Consider the following 20,554-nt stretch of genomic DNA (forward strand, 5'->3'; position numbering starts at 1 on the left):
CAGCCCCTGCTGTCCAAGTTTTAAGCACAATGTCACTATCCCAAGAAAGCACATAGTCTAGCGACTGGGAGAGACATGGTATTGGGGATGCACCCAACTGAGGGCGTGCAGGGTCTACTTAGCAGAGACTTTGTAAGGCCCAAGGGATGGCCTGTGGAGGCTCTTGGGTGTCAGACACAGAGCCCAGAGTGGGGGGTGGGGTGGCTAGCTAGAAGGTCCCTTGGTGGAGCTGTCTGGTCTATTGGGTCCTGTGAATGGCAGGCTGTGACGAGGTTCTCTAACTCTGTGCCCACAGGGCCTGTCTGCATTTCTTAAATAGGGACTGAGGCTGAGGGGAGAGGCTCGTAGAGAGTTAGGTACCCTCTTCTGGGCTGTTGCAAATTTAAGAGCCACCACTGGGCTTTGTCTGGGGCTGGCTGATGGGCTCTGCTGGAGGAAAGCCCTGAGTAGAGAGGCAGGCTGTTATGTGTTCACTTCCGCCGGCTCCACAGCCCCATCTAGAGCTCTCATCTCAGGACTCGGGAGACGCCCCTTAGGCCCTGCTCCTACCGGATGGCCTGCTCAGCCATGGGCACTATGTCCTGGGCTTTGGTCATGTGGAGTTGATGCCACCCATGAGCTGTCATTAGCAGAGTCTACCACAGACCTTCCAGTTTGTCTCTGGCCTGCCTCTCCTGGTCTGTCACCGTCTGTGTCCTGGAGTCTTGTCAGTATCTTCTAAGGGCTTGGCTTGGCCATAGCAAGGGCTCACGGGTGGAAGCACAAAGTTGACAGTGATTACAGGTTTTTTTTTTTAAATCTAGATTTTTCTTTCAAATGAAAAAATGTTATACAACCAAGCTCTCTGGACAGGGTAGGGCAGGGCTGTTCTGGGGGTAGAGGTGGGAAGGATGGCTCAGAGTCACTTCTTGGATCTGGCTGACATCTTCCAAAAGAATGAGAGCTGTCTGCTGGCAAATTCCCGGATGCCGGGTTCTGGGTCCTTTTTGAGCTCTTTAAAAGCTTCAGGAGAGAAAGGACAAGTCAGAGGTGACCCTGGCTTGGAAGTGACCCTCTGCTTCCAACTCCAGTTCCATCTGGGTAGGAGGCCAAGAGGTCTCTTTCCATCCATTGACCAGCATGGGGTGCCTTGGTGGGGTGGGGGGGTCTGTGCCACCGTGTGAGGCAGGCATGCTGCAGGAAGCTGGGCGGTATGGAGACAGGTCCAAGGTGTGGGCCACTTACTGGAGAATAACAACTTAATGTCGTTGTCACTTATGATCTGTGACACTGCCTGGGGATGGTTGCAGGTGGTGTACCCTGAACAAGATAGAGGGAGAGACATGACGGTTGTATGACAGCTGCTCAGCCCCAGGCCCTCCTTCCCACCCCAGTGGGGGTGGGCTGGGTAAAACAAGGACTCCAAGCCTGGCCCCTGCTACCCACCTATAAAAAAAGCTGCCCAGGTCTTGATGTGGCGGTGACGGCTATGCAGGTAGTTGATGGCCTGTGACAGGTGGATGCTGAACTCCTCCTGGCTGTGGTTCATCTGGCCAGAGGAGAGCTCGCCTGTCACTGCCATGGGTCTCAGGGACTGTTGGCCTTTACCCTTCCAGCCTCACTTCCCTGGGAAGGAGAGTTCATGGGGGTGCAGCTATCTCAGGCCCCCACTACTGACCCTGCACCCTGGTCCCTCACCAGGCAGGTCCAGAGGAAGTGGCGGGCGCTGAGGCCGGTTTCCCAGGCTAGAGTGCAGAACAGTGTGTACCGTGGCTGCCAGCGGAGCAGCACAGCACAGCGGTAGAATGTGAACTTGGCCTGCTGCGGAGACAGCCACAGGAGGGGTCACCCACTGCCCATGTGTGACCGAGCCCTGGGGTTCCCACTTCCCGAGACCACAGCTGTAATAAGCAGCTCAACAGCTTCCTGTGCTGGTGTCTGGGAAGCTGCTCCCACCCTAGGATCACAATGCCCTGTGGAAGATGGAGATAACCCAACTCTGTCTGAGCTTGTTGCTATCATCCCCTCCCCTGATGTCAGGGAGTCCAGAGAGTGGAGCACGGTAAGGCAGGCTGTATCCATGTATCAGCAGGTACACTGTTTGCCTGTATCCCACCATGCTCTGCTGTAGCTGGTAGACCCACAGATCTGGCTGGCTGAAGATGCCAGTGTGTGGGAGGGGATGGTGGTCTGGGGAGCCCTGTGGGTGGCCTGACCTGGCTGCCCTGTCCTTTTGCCAAGATGAAAGGCTTGCAGGTTGGCACTGACCGTGACAACAGCTGGACACTGGTCCTTCAGGTGCAGGAGCAAAGGCACCATACTCTGGCATACTTGGGTCCGCAGGTTGCTCAGCTCCTTGTCTGCCACGGTTGCCACCAGGTCCCCAAACAGTGCCATAGCTGCTGCTCGAACTTTGTCCTGTTCCTATGACAAGCAGGAAGTTAGATAGGTTGTAGTGCTTCCCAGCTTGGAGCCTCCCTATTTTCTCAGACTCCTTTAGTCAGGCTCAGGGCCCCAGGTTGGTTCTCCTCCCCTGGACTCAGGCTTTCTCTCAGACAAGGCCTCAGGTCATCCTCACATGGAATTACCCTGTCCTTTGGTGCCCACTGTCACCCTGACCATGAAGGTAGTTGGGTGACTTATTCCCCATATCCTAGTTGTGTGTGTGTGTTGTGTGGGGGGGGGGACGACAGTCATTTTGGACAGCTGTCTGAGTAGTAGGCCAGGACCCAGAGTGGACAAGCATGACTTGGCACTCTTCAGCCATGAAGAGGGCTGAGCACTGCCTGGTGGACACCTGGTTAGAACTCATGCACCTGTGGGTCGCAGCTTGGCAGTGTCCAGGTGCATTGAGAAGGCAGAAGGGGTCCTGGGGCTCAAGAGAGGTGCGGGGAGGGCCTAGGGATGTATGCCCAGCCATGCCTGGCTTTATTCTCACGTCATCAAAGTAGTAGCGGGTGTTGATAGCGATGTTGAGACTCTGTGCACCTGCGCCCTGTGTGCCCAGGCGGTGCAGTACATCCGAAACTATACCCATAATGCCTACTACCACTGCTTTGTTCTTTTGGAAGAAGCCATTGAGGAAGGCTGGCAGCTGACCCTGGAGCAGGCTTTCCTATGGGGAAGGTAGTGGGCAGTGAGTGGAAGGCACGGGTCTGCCCCCTTCACCTGGCTTCACCTGGGGAACCAGACCTGAGCCTCTGCCCCTGTCTTGCCCCTTGAGTCTGGGATCTACTCTGGTTGGATGGGGCTAGTGAATAGATGGGTAGGTGGAAGAATGGAGGGATGACTCCATACATGGACGGATGTATGTATGCATGTATGTATTGATGGATGGATGGATGGATGGACAAGCAGGTAGATAGGTGGGTGGGTTAACAGGTTGATGAGTGAATGCTACATTGCCTCCACCCTGCCCCATCATTAAGCACCCTCTGTGCTACATGCAGGGCAAAGGTCTTTGCTGACCATGGTCACTCTAATGGTTGGCCTTGCCTTAACCATGTGCAAACCTCTAAGTCTAATTGAACTGGAGTGAAACAGGCTGAAGGTCAAGGATGTTTTGGGGCCTCATGCGAAGTATAGTTCTGTGGCATCTCCATGATCACATTTTCTCTGCGTAACTGCCACTCCCTAAGTAGAGAAGTGGACACTTCTCTACTGGTAAGAACACTTGCACCTATTTCAGTCTCTTTATCAGATGGAGTTCACTGACTAGCCCGTAGTGTCCTGGCCTTGCTGCTGCTTGTGATGGCTGATGGCAGTGGTTTGAGGGCTGACCATGGCCAGCGTGATGACCATGGCCACCACTGGTCTCATGATCCTCCTGTCACACAAAGCAGGTTCAATTTCTGTCCCATTTCACAGATGTGAATGCGGAGTACTAAACAGGCCTTCTCACTAGAATCTGGGAAGGGAGTTATCTAGGGCCTCAGCTCATTACACAGTGCCTTCAGTGAGGGAGGTGTCAGGAACCCTAGGGCCTGAACTGGGGTTGGGGGGAATGCAGAATGAAGGAGGGGCAGGTCCTCCAAAGGCACCATTGCAATCTTTCTTGCCCCAAACTGTCCATAAGGAGTATGGTTTGCTATAGGGCTCTTAGTTGGGAACAGAAGACTGAGGGATAAAGGGCACGTGACTCTCAAGGGGAACCCTCTCTGTGCAGGGCAGAAGGTGATGTCTGCCTGGCTCCTCAGTGGGCCTCTGGAGTTGTGCAGGAGAGTTTGTCCCTTCTCACGGTAAGGAGACATGCTCCTGGAAAACAGGAGTGTCCTCCCCTAAAATAAGTCCATTTCTGAAGAGGAGGGAGCCAAGACCCAGAGAGGGAAAGTCAGTGTCTCAAGTGACAGAGCTACTAGGGTTCCAACCCACTGGGCCTTGCCCATCCCTGATACTTGGGGCTACATGTCCCTCTGGCTCTCACCTTCTCCGGGTGGAAGAGTATGTTTCCAAGGCCCTGCAGGCTGGCCACACGGATCTCAGAGCTGGGGTCCTGGAGGCTTTGAGCCAGTACAGTCAGGGCAGCCTGTTTAGAAAGCACCTCCAACAGGGCAGGGCTATAGAGGAACTGGGGGCCCCGGAGAGCAAGGTGGCTCAGGCTTGGCACCTTCTCTTGGTTAGCCTATGTCTTTGTTGGGGGCTCTGAGGCTTAGGCCTGTACAGGGCTTGGGGGAGGATGGTTGGCTAGTATCCCCAGGGTACTAGGGTTGAAAAAAAGCATCTGAAACTTTTCAATGGCCAAGCCCTTCTAGGTATGGCTGGCAAAACTGGGGCCTAGAGAGGTTATTTAGCCAGTCTAGAGCCAACTTACACCCTCGGTAGGCTCATGGAACATATGAAAACAGGGCCCCAGGAAGAGCAGCTCACAAATCCTTCTGGTAGAGGAAGAGGAAGAGGAGGAAGAGGAGGAAGAAGAGGGGAGAGGGAAGGGGAAGGGGGAGGAGGAGGCACAAGACCCCTTGCTTGGCTTAGACCCAGGCAGCTGGTACCAGATACAGAAGTGACCTCTCCTTCAAAGCTCTGCCTTGGCCGGAGCCTTTGGTAGTCAAGTTGCCACATCCTAGCTCTTGCTGAACCAAAACCCTTGTAGCTCAAGGTTCTAGGGTGGGAGTGGCTGGGGCAGAATAATGCCACACCTGAATATGACCTGATGAGTCCATACCCAGGGCTCACTAACTCTGCTTGGGCCATTGTGGGTGGGAAAGGGTGGAGAGACAGGCCCCAGGCTATAGGCTAAGAGGCCTCAGAAGCCCCTGCAGTCCTGGATGGGGTCAGTCTGGGCAGCTGTCCCCACAGGGTGAGTCAGGTGGGCCATCTTGTTTGGGGTTGAGGCAGGTGGAGGGTGGAACATAGGCTACATGGGACCCTTGCCCCCTCCCTGCCCTACCTCAATGAGGAGCAGGATGGCTGTCTTCCTTTCTCGCTCCTGCTGGCTCTGCAGGTTGGGTAGCAAGTAGCCAAGAAGTGCTTTGATCTGTGTGCAGTGATTCTGCACCATGGCCCTGTGGGCAGGGCCTGGTTTGTGGTTACCGCCCATGAGTATACCTTCTACCACCTCCTGGACTGGCTAGGTTGGACATCCAGGTACATCCCCGTGTGATGGAGTAGGCATGTGTCTGTGTGTTCCTCTCCCATGTGCCAGGCCTGGGCTAAGCATGGGGAAGGCAGAGGAGGAACAGCTAGCCCTTGTTCCTGAGGTCCCAGGACAGGGTGGATCTTGGGGAAAGAGTCTGCACCTGGTGTGTGGTGCGTGCCTCTTGTGTTGCAGAGTGCTGTAAGCACACACGTAAGTCCAAGGGATGCTGCCTTTAGGCTGTCCTCGGTGGCCTCCAATGATCCAGAAAGCTCAATGGTATGAATCACTGTGGTCCATATGCCCAGCCTCCCCTTCCCTTGCCCCACTAGTACCTGGCAAGGAGTCCCACAGCCTGTGGATAGGTGTGGATGGAAGTGAAGTATTCCCACGCACTCTGCAGTTCCAGGTGAGCAAAGTCATGCCAGTGTCCTGTGGTGGACAGCAGGCTCTTCAGTGCCTCCAGTGACGTGCTGCAGCCAAGCAGAGAGGCCAGGCTCTGTCCAGAGCTGCAAATGCCACCTGAGCCATCTCCTGCTATTGGGATGGGACGGGGGCAGGGGTCGGGCTCTCTCAGCTCTGGAGCCTGCCTCCTGCTAAGGCCCAGGGTGAGGAGGGCTGTGCCGGCCCAAGGACAAAGCAGAGCAGAGTTATCACTAGGACCTGCTTATTAAAGAAAACATTTAATTAGTGGGCTCTCGAGTTCAGAGAGTTAATAGAGTCTATGGCCAGCATGGTAGCAGCCAGGCAGGTATGGTGCTGGAGCAGTAGCTGGGGAGCTTACATCTGATCTGCAAGCATGAGAAAGAGAGAGAGAGAGAGAGAGAGAGAGAGAGAGAGAGAGAGAGAGAGAGAGAGAGAGAGACTTGTGATTATGAAACCTCAAAACCCAACCACAGTGACACACCTCCTCCAACAAGGCCACACCTCTTAAACTTTCCCAAACAGTTCTACCAACCGGAAACCAAGCATTAAAACTGTCTGAGTGCTATGGGGGACATTCTCATGCAATCAGCCACAGTGGGAGACCAATCACACTTTTGGAGCAGGTAGAGTGTGAGGCTTTTCTGACCAGTAGCAGGGAGCCTGTGAGGGCTCTGTGTCTAGTGTCTACTGAACACAAACAGAAAGCTGGGAAATGCCCAGGGTGGTCTGGCTCCTTGACTGTCATTCCCACTCTTCTCCCTTAATGGCATGATCTCTTTACATTGTTACCAAGCACCCTGGGGTTTCTTTCTCCTCCATTTTCCTTTTAAATTTTTCCATTTAAAGACAAGATCTTGTGATGTCACTCAGGCTAGCCTCAAGCTCTTTCTATGAGGCTAGCCTTGAACCCAGGACCCTCCTGGTTCAGGTGTGGAGCCGAGTGCTGAGGTAAGTGTGCCCACACACCTGCTTCTCTTCTTCTATCACTAGTCTCTGCCCCATTGGCTCGGCAGGGCAAAGGTCAACACCGAGGATGAGAGAGAGTCGGAAGCAGAGAAATGACATGTCTCATAAGTAGGGGAGTGAGTAAGTGGGAAGTCCTCTGAGAGGCAGGGGATGGACACAGCTGAAAACCACCCTGGGTGGAGAAAGTGTCCAGAGCATGAGTATTTGTGAGTCAGGGCGGTCCCACACCTGTCAAAGGCATGCTCCACCCGAAGCCCTACTCTGAGTATGAGGCCCATCTCAACTGAACAGAGCATCAGGAGCCTCCAGTGTCAAGGCTTACCTCCCCTGCCACCCAGTGTTCTGGGCCATCCACCCTGAGGAGCAGCTACAGCCACTGATACACTCACCAGTGGGTTCACAGATTCTTTCTTCAGCACCCCCTTTTTTTCTCTCCACACTGCCAGTCAACCTGGCACAAGGTGTCAGGTCCTAGACTGTGATATATCTCACTGATGCCACCTACCCTTTGAGACTGAAAGAATGCCAACCAGCTTCTCCAACTTCCCACTGTCACCCCTGTTACTATGCCTGCTGGGTGGCCTGCCTATGACTGGGCCCCTTTGGTTGGTCCCAGCCAGGCTGCTTTCCTCTGGGGTGAGAGGCCCAAGTCTCATTCAGCTTAGGTAGATATGGGAGCCATACATAGTCAATCAGGGCCTTGAATGTTTTCATTGGTTCAGGGATGGGCATATGTCTGAATTTGGGCAAATTGGAGCTCATGGACTCTACCTAGGGTATGTTTCAGGGCCTTTGGTTGCTTGGACTACCCCTTGGACCCGTGTGCAGGGTGGCCATTGAAAACAGGGAGTTGAGGTAGAGAAGGATGCCCCTTGGGATTTCCATCCACAGGGAAAGCCACCCATGAGCAGAGGAGGGTGGGACCTTCCTGGGGTGTGGAAACAGACATTCCTGCCTTCTAGAATTTTCTGTCCATAAGGCAGAGCCTGCAAGCCAGCAAAGGAGCAGAGATGTCAGTTGTTAGATGTTGAGGGCTGGGTGCATGGTGGGGTTGGGGCTGAGGCAGGCGCTGCTGTTCATAGGGGTGACTGTGGAAGCCTTGACAGGTGACTCTCAGGTGTCCCAGTTCTGAGGGCAGCAGGTGTTGGGGAAGAGTAGAGGGAAGGAGGAGAAGGGAGGAAGCAGCCATCTTTGCAATCCTCCCCAGCTTTCTCTAGGGGGAGAATGTTTTCTTAGCTTATTAGGGAAGATTCATGTATTTTGCATGGTTGATGTGAATAAAAAAGAGATTTTGTGCATATTGGAATTCAGAGGCAATGTAAAAAGTGACATTTTTTTTCTTCCGTGACATGCCTCAGGGAGAGCTGTTAAAACTGACAAATTGCACGAAGCACATAGTCACAGAGACAAATGAAAAGAGTGAGCCCCGATGGGTTTTAAAGACTTGCATATTGGATTTTGGGAAATAGGACCAGGCTCCAAGGGAAGCGCAAGGGAAGCCTACAGTGGCAGGATGGAATGTCCTTGAAATCTTGCTCAGGTGGGCTGAGGAGTGGGCCATTACTGTCCATGACATTACACAGAGGCAATCCATTCAGGTAGCTACAACATTGGCTATGGTGAGTGAGGGATGGTTATCTGTGGTCCAGCTCACTGTCTCTTGGCTAGAGAGGCCTCAGAGCCACCCTGAGCCTAGGCTGGTCCATGTGTATGCAGAGGGGAGGGAGGGCTATGTCCTGCAAGGAGCACATGGATCAAGAACAGGTGCCCTGAGGGGCAGTGGTGGCTCACACCTTTAATCCCAGTGCTCAGGAGGCAGAGGCAGGTGGATCTCTGAGTTCAAGGCCAGCCTGGTCTACAGAGGAAGATCTAGAATAGTCAGGGCTACACAGAGAAATCCTGTCTTGAACAAACAAACAAAAACAAAAAGAAAGAGAAAAGGAAAGGATGTTCTCTGTGTCATAACTGGGTGGCTGTGTTTAGGGGCTCTTGCTTGATACATATCTATGTAGCCTGGTACCCTTCTAGGGGGACAAAGAAAGCAGACACACACCTGTCTTTGGGACAGTTTGTGCTGGCTGCTATCCTGGTCACCGGGTAGCATTTGGGATCATAACTATTATGAGATAATTGTCTGTCCTGGTTGGTTTTGAGTGTCAATGTGACACAAGCCAGAGTCATCAGAAAGAAAGGAGCCTCCATGAGGAAATGCCCCCATGAGATCCAGCTGTAAGGCATTTTCTCAATTAGTGATCAGTGGGGGAGGGCCCAGCCCATTGTGGGTGCTGCCATCCCTGAACTGGTGGTCCTGAGTTCTATAAGAAAACAGGCTGAGCAAGCCAGGGGAAGCAAGCCAGTAAGCAATACCCCTCCATGGCCTCTGCATCAGCTCTGGGCTCTAGGTTTCAACCCTGACTTCCCATCCTGACTTCCTCCAGTCATGGACTATGGATCTGAAAGTGTAAGCCAGGTAACCCTTTCCTCCCCAACTTGTTTTTTTTTTTGGTCATAGTGTTTTTGTTGTAGCAATAGAAACTCTAAGACATTGTCTTTTTAAACTAACCATGTGGTGGAGATTAAATTATTAATGTGGTCCGAACTCAGTGGTTGGTGTCCTTATTAGAAGTGGGCAGTAGCCGGGCAGTGGTAGCACATGCCTTTAATTCTAACACCCAGGAGGCAGAGGCAAATGGATCTCTAAGTTCGAGGCCAGCCTGGTCTAAAGATCCAGTTCCAGGACAGCCTGGGCTACATAGAGAAACCCTGTCTGGAAAAAAAAAATAGGCATTTAGGCACAGGCAGAGGACAGTTTACGGGACGGTGGAAACAGATTAAAGTCGTGCAGCTTCAAGCTACAGATTACCAACACATCCTGGGGCCAGCAAAGCTAAGCAGGTAATAATGGGCAAGTCTGCAGACCCTCTGACTTTCGACTTCTGACTCCTGATCTGAGTCACGATATCTGGTAAGTTTTTCTGTGTGTGGGTGCACACACTTGATTCTTGGGCAGGAAGCTAACTTTGCCCTGAGCGTCCCTACTGGTGTGTGTAAGGCCGGGCAGTTAGCTGCCCAGGAGGCCTTGGGCTCACCTTTGAGGGCTTGGCATGGCTGCCTCCTGCTCAGACTCTGTGGGTTGGTTCAGCTCCAGGATATAGTGCATTTGGGTCAGATGGGCCAGGAACAGCTGCGGAAAGATATCCTGCACAGCTTTCTTGAACTCTCGCGCAAACTGTAGTTCGTGAATTGTGTTCATGGCCTGTTGGGTGAGTATGGATCTGAAGTGCTGGGATTCAGGCCCAGGATGCTTAGTCAAAACCCACACTCTATCACATCCCTCCCCTCTCCATTCTGATGGCTCAAGAACCAAGTCTAAGTGTCCAGGCAGTGTCCCTTGACCTGTGCCGGCTTATGCCACCTGTGCAGTCTCCACTAGAGGCTCTGGACCTGCTGTTCCCCAAATGGTGCTCCCTAAAATGTGCTCCCCTGATGGTGCTCCCCAGATAGTGCTCCTCAAATGGTGCTCCCTGGCCTGTGCTCTCTAGCTGATGTTCTGTGGCCAGATGTACTTTCCCAACCCACGATTCCCCAACCTGTACATCAGCCTAAGCATTTCCTGCAGTCTCAGTCTGTAGGTTGATGTCTGTCTAGGGAGGATTTGGGTATGGGGATGCAGCTGTATGCTCTGGGCTATCACTTTAGGACCAGAACTCTAAGAAGATTCTACATGAAGTTTGGCACAGCTATTGCCTTGCAAGAGTCTAGACAAAGAAGATAGGTATAGACATGGCCCCTGTAGTAAGCAGGTGCCCTGTCTAAGGTGTGAAAGTCAGGTGTGGGCTGACAGAGAAAACTGGGAGATGATCCTCCAGGGACAGTGTTGTGGCCAACAGTATGACTCTTCCAGAGTCTCTGATGCCAATATGGGGCATGGATTTGAGCCCCAAGCTCTAGGCTTCTGTTTGTTCATTGCCAAAAGCCCCTCCCCTCCAAGGCCACCTCATTCAGTCTCCTTGGCAGTCCTATGGACAGACCCTCCTGACTTACTTGCTGAGGGCTCAGAGTCCTGAGCCAGGTCACTGGGAATTGAGCCTGGGGACAAGGACTGTGAGTGAGGTCAGTCTATGAGTTGGGTTGCCCTATGCCCTTCTTCTCCAGATAGGGAGTGGACTGGGTACCAGTCTGCTTCCCTGAAGTCTGGCACACTGATCTGTGTGCTCACACAGTTGCCTGTCAGGGATGGGGTCAGAGACTCACAGCCAGTGAACGCAAGTAGGGCTTCTCCTTGGGACAGGAGCTGCTGTCGTCGACACTAGGGGGCAGAGGCCTCTTCTGCAGCCAAGCCAGCAGCACAGTCAGAATCAGGTAGCTTGCAGGCTCTTCAGCTCCCAGGGCCCTCCACAGGCGAAAGGCGTGGCTGTGGATAGAGGGGGTACTGTAAGTGCCATGCTGTAGCCCAAGCCTGCTTGACTTGGTTAGTGGGCTCTTTGCTTAGGGCCCCAGTGAAGGGTGGGGTGACCTTGTGTTTACTTTGCAGGGAGGTAGATGCTGAGGTCTACAGAGAGAGGCATGCTCAGATCACGGCCCTGCCAGTATATGGGCACTGGCCTTGCAGCCGCCTGAGGCTCAAGGCAGGGAGTGCAGATAAAGGCTGTTCTGAAAGGCAACTAAAGATGTTCTCTGCCTTGCCCTGGTGTTCTTTGGGCTGGAATGTTGGGTGGAAGGGGCTTTATGGGGCAAGACCAGGAAGTTGAGTGGCCTCATAAATGTCAAGGTGGACTCAAGGGTAGGCACCCTTAAGGCCCTGTGGAAACAACCCCAGTCCCAGCTGACACTTGCAGAGAGAATCCCAGGAGTCTTCTATAGTGTGATCACAAGATGGCTGCAACAAAAGGCCAGAATGAGCAAGTCCTTCCTGAGCCTGAGACCCTGGAGGGTAAGACTTTCAGTCTGCTCACTGGGGCTTCTGTCCCTCCCCCAGCCCCACACCACACCTTTGCTTGTGTCAGGCACCAGCCTTTGAAGGCAACTTCTTTCAGGGGAGCAAGACATGCAGAATTACAAAAATCCTTGATGTCTTAGGGGTGACAGCCTAGTGGGCAACACAGATATGTCGGGTGCTAAGTGCCTGTGGAGGGCAAGAATGAAGTGGAGGTGGAGAAACCTAGGAGCCAATGGGATGAGCATAGGCTCGATAAGAGCCTGACAGCTGACTGCTATCCAAGATGGGGATGGTCCCAGCAGTGTGACGTTGTTGCTATGAACAGTTTTATCTCAGCTGCAGTGGGAAAGATACATGAAAGCGGGCTTGGAAGGATGGGAACAGCAAGAAAAGAAGAAAGGAGACAGCCAGAACCCACAAACTGACAGAATTGAATAGACACATCTCAAAAGGGAGCAATACATGGCCACGGAGGAAGCATGTGGAAGATGTGAATGCCATGGAAGAAGCACGTGGAAGACATGGACTCCAGCAGGAAATTATGCATGTTTCTTTACACCCACTGTGACAGCATGGTCCAAGGCATGGCCAGCACAAGCCATGAGGAGGATGTGTAGAAATCCATACTTTGCTCTTGATGAAGTGGAAAGAGGCAGAATTGCTCTGGGAAGTCATGGCAGTTCTTGGCAGGGTTAGGTGGGATGTGGTCAGTGCGGCCTTGAACTTTCACTAAGTGCACACAACACCCCTGCCTCCCCAAAACCAGAGACAGGATCAAACATATGTAGTTGTCCCATGGTATCAGCAGGGGGCTGGTTTCAGAGTTACCCTTGGGTATGAAAATCTGTGGATGCCCTAGCTGGGCATGGTGGCCTACGTCTGTCATTCCAGAACTTTGGAAGTGGATACAGGAGGATTGCAAGGGTTTGAGTATAACCTGGGATACTGTAAGTTCTAGACCTGTCTAGGTTATAGTGAGAACTTGTCTCAAAGATCCAATCCAAACCAAAACTAACCCTGCACAAGCTCCTTGTGTAACACAGTGCACTCTTTTGCATTCACCCTACACACACCCTTTTCCAGGTGTCCTTTAAACCCATCCTCATTATATGGGCTACCTAATATAAGGCAGATTCCGTGCAAGCAGGCATTAAGCTGCATCACTTAGGTAGTAATGACGAGCCTGTGCGGGGTAAAGCACGGGCATAGTGTTTCTGTACGACTGTTCCAACTCCCTGGGTGAGGGACCTGTGGATGTAGAGGGCAGAGTTCACATACGCCAATGCTGACATCAGATTATGCATGCAGAGAAAAGGTGTGCACCACCTAGGTGTCCATCAGCAGGTAAGCTGATGGGCAGAATGTGGCTCAGACACACACACACACACACACACACACACACACACACACACACACACACACCATAGAGTATACACAGCAGAACACTGCCCAGCCAGAAGAACAAAGTTACAACAAAGTGTTTTAGTACAGAGGAACTTGGAAGGTGTAGTACTGAGTGAGGGGTCTAAGCAGGAACACAAGGCCATGGTAGATCCCATGGGAACTTTGAAGGTTATTTTCTCATTGGGAAAGAGTCAAGATCGCAAAGTCAATCCCGAACACATTAACAATTATAGTTCCTGCGAATAGAACATGTACTCCAGCCAAACACAATGATTGGCTGTGACAAGCTTGATAAACTTCTGTCTACAGCAAACAGGTCTGGGTGCTAGAGAGATGGCTCCACAGTTAAGAGCTTTTACTCTTGCAGAGGACCTGGGTTGTATTCCTAGCACCAACATGGAGCTGTTCAGAACCACCCATTCACTCTAGCTTCAGTGATGGACTGCCCTCTGCTGGACCACCAGGCAAAACACAGACACACACACACAGACACACACAAAAATTAATAAGTAAATACATATAACATTTAAGCAAAGATGTGGAAACACTAAAAGTCAAAGTTGCAACACCAACAAAGGGAACTGGTGTGTCTAGACTAGGGTTAGAACAGTCTAAGTGCTGGGCAGTGTGGACTCAGGTTCTACTTCAGTGTGCACATGTGTGAGCATATATATCTGCCTGTGTACATGCCATTGAGTGCCCAAGGAGGGCCACAAGAATGTGTTAGATCTCTTGGAGTTGGGGTTGTAGGTGGTTCTGAGCCACTCAGTACTGGTGCTGGGAGCCAAACTGTGGTCCTCCAAAAGAACAGTAAGTGCCAGAAGCACTGAGACATCCCTCAGGTCCCTCAAGCATCCCCAGAGTAAGCTGCTAATGAGATCAGCTGTGTCAGTGAGCTCCTGGCTTGATTGAGAGACTCTGCTTCAGTGAATAAGGTGGAAGAGCAACTGAAGGTGATCCCTGACTTCAACCTCGGTCTTCGAATTTACACCCATCCACACACACACGTGCCCATGCACACACAAACATGCATGCACACATTTGTACACACATACACATAGAAAAATGAAGGAAATGGGAAGATGTTAAGTCAAGCTCAACCATGGAATTAACAGTGAACATTGTAAGATCACCAGCATCCACCACATCAGCTAAAACGTGGATGGCTGACTACAGCTCGGGGCTGCAGAGCAGGAGGGATGCTTGGAGGATAGCGCTCTGTTCCTGGGGTGTGACTCTGACTCCAGCAAGAGCACACTGGGAAATGCCCTGCACCCTCCATGGAGGTGGGACATAGCACAGCTTTCTTTTCCAGGCATATTGTCTCCAATAACACACACTTGCGCACAAACACACACACACACACACACACACACACACACACACACACACACACAGAAAGAGAGAGAGAGACAGAGAGAGACAGAGACAGAGAGAGACAGAGACAGAGACAGAGAGGAGGAGGAGGAGGAGGAGAAGGAGAAGGAGGAGGAGGAGGAGGAAGAGAAGGAGGAGGAGGAGGAAGAGAAGGAGGAGGAGGAGAAGGAGGAGGAAGAGGAGGAGGAGGAGGAGGAGGAGGAGGAAGAGGAGAAGGAGGAGGAGGAGGAGGAATCCAGTTCTTGAGTATGTTAGAACAGGAATAATCAAGCTCACAGATGCGCTGTTCATCAAGGTCTCTAGTGGGGAAATGATTAAATGTTCATGGACAGTAGAGGGGACCCTTGGCATTCCCATTATTGCTACAGAACAACAAAGTTGAGGGAGCTGTGGTGAGACACCATAAGGTTGGAACATGAAGCCAGAGGGAAACAAAGCCAGGCAAGAAGAAAGACATGGGAAGGGTCCAGATTGCATGCCTCTGTTCACACTTTCAGCAATACTGCACCATTGGGATGGGCATGCTTTTTGAGACCAGGCCTTTCCTGTCTCCTTGGCTGGTCTTGAACTTGCTCCATAGATCTGGCTGTCATTAAACTTGGAGGAGGAAACTCCTGTCTTACCACTCCCTAGCACCCTCCCACCCTAGGCAAGGTGGCAATTTGTTTTTGTTTGTTTCTGAGAATTTCTGTACACAGAGTCTTCCTTAAAGTTGCAATCTGCCAATCTCAGCCTCTTGAGTGTTGGGAGTCAGCATATCTCACTAGGACATGCAGGATTTTTGTTTGTTTGGTTTGGTTTTGTTGTTGTCCATGATAGGCATCTAATAGGTGATCGCTTCATAGAGTTATGTGCATAGTTTAGGGAAGAGAAAATCGAAGCAATAGGTAAATAAATCTCTGTCCTTTAAAAATGAGAGTCAAGGACCCTTTCTGTTTCAGTACCCTAGTTGGGAAGAGGGTGCTGCTCTGGGAATCTGAACCATAAAGCCTATTTTGATGTTCAAATTTCCACCACCAATGCAGCCCCCAAACTGCCCAGAAGTTTCAGCAGGAGCCTTTATGTTTAAAACCATCACAAATGACTATGCCCAGGTGACTGGAAGAAGCTGATGTAAATCCAGATAAACTTAGCCATGAGACTCCACTGGAGCGCGGCACACAGACTCTGTAAATGTTATTGTGGGGACAATGCCGGGAACTGAGGAAGAAAGACATAAATTTCAGCAGTGAATGGAACCGTAAACTGCTGGACATTGGAAAAGGCGCTGCTTCCCTTGAAAGAGATCACAGAGCCTGGTGGGAACAGTGCAACTGTGGTCTCATCACTGGGAGTAGGGAGAAAAAAAAACCCCACCAGCCTTAATGGGCAAACTCCACCCCCTCCACCCCCACCTCAAGGTTCTGTGACAGACAGAGGCAGATAAGAGAAACTTCTGGAGAGTGAACAGAGGGCAAGGGAAAGCTCAGACTGGATCAAAACCACCTTCAGTAAGATGAATGAATCCACTTGAAGTCTTAAAATTCAGCAGAGGAGGGAGAAATCTGGGAGGTCAGAGCACCAGCCACTGGAGACGAAGTTAAACAGTACACCATCTTCAAATAGCATTAGGAATAAGGAGGAAGAAGAAAGATGAAATAAAAAGAAAGAGAAAATGGAGGAAGGATGAAAGGGAGGAAGAAGAAGAGGGGATGAGACCTGGTGGTGAAAGAGGAGGGAAGAAGAAGACATCCCCGTCAAAGAAGAGAAAAGGCGCCCAAAGAATTAGGGGACATATGGTGCTGGTGCCTACCACAAGCCCAGTCTTGTAGATGGCGTGGCCTTTGCTGTACTGACAGAAAGTGGAGCAATTGTACTTGTAATCCCATGAAACCCTCTAACAGTAACAGTAGGAACAAAATGAACGGGGTGGGGCAGTGGGGATGGTTTGCAAAAGAATGGCCTCCATAGGCTCATAGATTTGAATGCTTAGTTGTCAGGCAGTGGCACTACTTGAGAAGGATTAGGAGGTGTGGCTTTGTTGGAGGAAGTGTGTCACTGGCTTTGAGGTTTCAAAAGCCCAAGCCAGGCCCAGTGTCAATCTCTCTCTTGGCCTATGGATCAGAATGTAGCTCTCAGCTACTTATCCAGTGCCACAGTTGCCTGCCACTATGCTCCCTGTCAAGATGACAATTGACTAACACCCCTGTAACAGTAGGTAAGCCCTCAATTAAGTGTTTTCTTTGATAAGAGTTGCCTTGGTTATGGTGTCTCTTCACAGCAATAGAACAGTGACTAAGACAGACAGCTCTAGAGCTACTGCAAAAGCTAAAAGATGGTAACCGAGAAAGTGAAGATGCCCAAGGGTGCCAGTACCACAAAAGAATAATGGACTAACTCACTCCACAATGAGCACGTGATTAGAGACTCAACCACTTGAATATGCTCAGGAAAGGATAGATCGTCAGTATTATCCGTAAAGAACTGACTGAACTCAGGGAAGAAAGAGCAGGAATAAAACACTGAGTTCAAGGCCAAACTGGCAAGGTCTGCCTCAAATCAGACAGACAGACAGACAGACAGACAGACAGACAGACAGACAGACTTTCAAGCTTGGGAGATGGCTCAGTAGTTTAAAGAGCCTGTTTTGCAAGTGTAGACTAGAGTTCAGATACCCAGAACCTATACAAATGTCAGGTTGGCATGGCAGCCCATCGGTGGGTGATTCCAGCACTTGGAAGGCAGGGATGGGATACCCAGAGCGTGCTAGCCAGACTAGCTATGTATCAGTGAGCTCTGGTTTCATCTGTGAGACCCTGCTTTCATGTAAGGTGGAAACTGACTAAGGAAGACTGCGTGTCAACTTCTGGCTTCCACGTGCACATGCACATCCTATACATACGTGTGTTTTACACACTTAAAAAGGCTGGACATGGGAACAAAATTGAAGGGTATTCAAGTGAGGTAAGCATCAAATGGACGTCTAACAAGGGGTGTCAGGGTAAGGCAGGAGAGTGAGGGGAAGGGGACAGTGGGTCTAGGGAAAAGCCAGGAGCATCGGAGGGTGAGCAATGGAAGTAGAGATGACCATGAAGGGAGAGTTGGGAGAAAACAGAGACCATGACCTAGGCCAGCTACACTAAACGTAGCTGAGCAAACTTCTCAGAAATAAGAACAAAAAGACTTAAGAACATAATCCAAGATGCACCTGGTACTTGGGAAAATTAGTCTGGAGTACCTTACCTAGCAGAGGACTTGGATTTCAAAAGACAGAGAATAAAAAAAATATATCATCCAGGCAACATGAGCAAGTAACTTAGGAAGGTACATCCTGGGCCACCTATGTGGCTCAGCAGGTAAATTGTTAGCATCTGGGGCAAGAACCTGGGTGTGTGAGCTGTGACTGATTGGTAGAATCTGACCTGGGAAGGAGGAACTGGAGGGTGAGAAGGTAGGCAGGACAGCAGTAAGCTGGTCCCATCAGGTAGAAGCTTTTTGGATCCTGGAGGGAGCAAGAGATCCAAGGAGAAGTTTGGGTGAGGGAAAGAGAGGGTATTTCTAATCTGGAGAGGGGAGAAAGCACTCTTATCTTTGAGCAGTGTTATGTTCTCAAGAACTGAGAACTGACTAAGGCCAGGTGTGGTGGATGCATGCTGCGTGGCACAGACTGATGATGTGGGATCCAGAGGTGGGATTTTAGGGGGGAGGGATCATGAGGAGTAAGGAGAACCCTGGTCTATCTCCAGAGGTCCAGTGGCATGGGACAAAAGCCATGAGAGGATTGAGGTGGCTGCAGGAGGCTTGGAGAAGAGTAGAAAGAAGAGAACGAAGAACAGGGCAAGGCAGAGGGGGCTACAGTGATGGATGGTGCGGCTCTGTGGTTGTTGGTGTCCTGGCAGGAGCACTCTAGAATCAGGGAGCACTTAGATTGGGTTGTGGAGGCCGGGGCAAATGTCTCATGTGGAATGCCGACAGGGGTCCATGCCTAAGTGAACAGAGGTGCTGACTCCCTCCCACACCAAGCATTCTGGGTTTCCCGTAGGCTATGATGGACAGACAGGAGGCAGAAACTGTGGCCCTGGCCTGGGGAGGATGGAGAGCAGGTAATGGGGTCAGTGAGGAGGATACAGCTAGGTACCTGTCCAGGGGCGAGGAAAAGTCTAGGAAGGCAGCCACCAGCTCTGGAATGTGGTTCCTGGCCAGTAGGGTGATGACACGCAGGGCACTGTCCTTGGCTTGGGGCATTTGGATGGCACAGAGGTGGTGGTGGATGGCCTGGCCCATTTTACCAACCTGCTCAGGGGTAGGGAGTAGTGGGAGGTGTCTGATGGGGATCCCACCTACTCTTCACACCTGACCTGAAGCAGACTGAGGTATCTGGAAAAGTTGGCACCTCTTGTCTCCCACTGGGGTGTACCCGTCTCATCCCTTGAGCTCGTGACTCTCTCTGCACCTACTGGACCGTTCACCTCCGTCTGTATCCTATTACCCCATCAGACCACAAGCTCTAGAAGCTCTGTTGTTCTCTGTCACCTCATTTCTCTATGGTTCGAAGCTGCACTGAGCTAATGTACATTTATCCCATGATCCTGTTGTCATCAGGTGACTCTATGAATCACCCCTGTATCTACCTATCTATCCACTTATCTATCCATCCGTCCATCCACCCACCCACCCATCCACCCACTCATCCACTCACTCATCTATCCAACCATCCATCCATCCATCCATCCATCCATCCATCCATCCATCCATCCATCCATGGTATTGTCTGCTGCCTGCAATGGGATCCAAATGTTCACCATGGTCCAGAGAAAAGCCCATAGATACTGCTTACTGCCTAGTCCCCAACTCTGCCCCTCTCCTCCCTGGTCCTGGGTGGGGCCCCAACCCCTCACAGTTGCCAAGCCGTCCCCATGCTCCTGGATGACAAGGAGAAGCAAATCAGCAGCTGCCTGCACCCAGGAAGAACTGGTAGAGCCCAAGCCATCAATGGCTGTCCAGATGAGGTCGGTCAGCTCTGCCGTTTCCAGATGATTCGTGATTACCTGTGAGAGTAGAAAGCCTGTCACCTTATCACTTCAAACCCTTTGCCCGCCTCTGCCCCTTTACCCTCTTCCTTTGTCAGATTTCCTAAATCTCTGGGCATCCACTCCTCTAAGCTATCTACGTGGGTCCAGTACACAATCTCTTCCACACTCCTCTCCCCCACCCCAGCCAACGTTTGGGACAGGAAGGGAGAATATGAGGCCCAGCACACTAGGCAGCCACAAGCTCTTTTCCCTGGTCAGTGCTGGCTTGTTCTTGGATGCTTGTTCCAGCCCTTCCTCTTCCCATCTTGGGCCCAGGTCATCCACATATTATCCTGAGTTCAGAGTAGTGCTCTCCACAGTTAGGTCCCATTCCTCCTAATTAGGTTTCTTTTTTTTTTTTAATTGGATATTTTCTTTATTTACATTTCAAATGTTATCCTCTTTCCCGGTCCCCCCACTCTCTTATTAGGGTTTTAATCAATGAGAATTGAATGTCAGAGTTTCGAAGGATCTTCCAGGCCACCTGGTCTGACCTCTAGCCCTAGAGAGGTGCTATGGAATAGGGTGGGAATATGTGGGCCAGGCTGGTGTGGAACTCAGGACTACTGTCCCATGTAGGGCCTTTTGAGCCTCCAGCTAGGCTCAGAATTTCTGTACTAAACTTCTAAGGAGCCTCCGTACTCAGACAGCACGCTAGAGCTGTTGAGTTCCAGAGCCCACGGGATCAGATCATGTCTTGCTTGGGTACCGCACAGACTTCCTGAACTCACAGGTCTTATGCTGCTAACGCCAGTATCATAGCCTCAGGTTGTGGCTTCTGAGGATAACACGATTCAAACTCTGGTGTGAAAGGGGTGAAAGAACTGTAAACAAGAAAAT

At 51.2% G+C, this 20,554-nt stretch overlaps 1 protein-coding gene across 4 annotated transcripts in view; it reads right to left on the reverse strand.

Moving 5' to 3' along the window:
• Positions 1 to 800: 800 nt before the first annotated feature.
• Positions 801 to 20,554, reverse strand: part of LOC117719251 (maestro heat-like repeat family member 5) — a 65,405-nt gene continuing 45,651 nt past the window's right edge. Inside the window, exons 18-30 of one of the 4 annotated variants that reach the window (XM_076911483.1) lie at positions 19,541 to 19,690; positions 18,781 to 18,935; positions 11,198 to 11,357; positions 10,033 to 10,199; positions 5,887 to 6,024; positions 5,366 to 5,480; positions 4,403 to 4,546; positions 2,918 to 3,094; positions 2,248 to 2,403; positions 1,678 to 1,797; positions 1,426 to 1,528; positions 1,225 to 1,299; positions 801 to 1,002 (exon numbers count right to left, since the gene is read on the reverse strand). In XM_076911483.1, the coding sequence (XP_076767598.1) occupies positions 902 to 1,002; positions 1,225 to 1,299; positions 1,426 to 1,528; positions 1,678 to 1,797; positions 2,248 to 2,403; positions 2,918 to 3,094; positions 4,403 to 4,546; positions 5,366 to 5,480; positions 5,887 to 6,024; positions 10,033 to 10,199; positions 11,198 to 11,357; positions 18,781 to 18,935; positions 19,541 to 19,690 (1,761 nt within the window). In that variant the 3' untranslated portion in view covers positions 801 to 901. Of the gene's footprint in view, positions 1,003 to 1,224; positions 1,300 to 1,425; positions 1,529 to 1,677; positions 1,801 to 2,247; positions 2,404 to 2,917; positions 3,095 to 4,402; positions 4,547 to 5,365; positions 5,481 to 5,886; positions 6,025 to 10,032; positions 10,200 to 11,197; positions 11,358 to 18,780; positions 18,936 to 19,540; positions 19,691 to 20,554 lie in introns of all 4 variants that reach the window. The other 3 variants (XM_076911482.1, XM_076911480.1, XM_076911479.1) reach the window with 3 other exon arrangements.

This window comes from Arvicanthis niloticus, chromosome 13 (genome assembly GCF_011762505.2).
Source record: "Arvicanthis niloticus isolate mArvNil1 chromosome 13, mArvNil1.pat.X, whole genome shotgun sequence".
NCBI lineage: Eukaryota > Metazoa > Chordata > Mammalia > Rodentia > Muridae > Arvicanthis > Arvicanthis niloticus.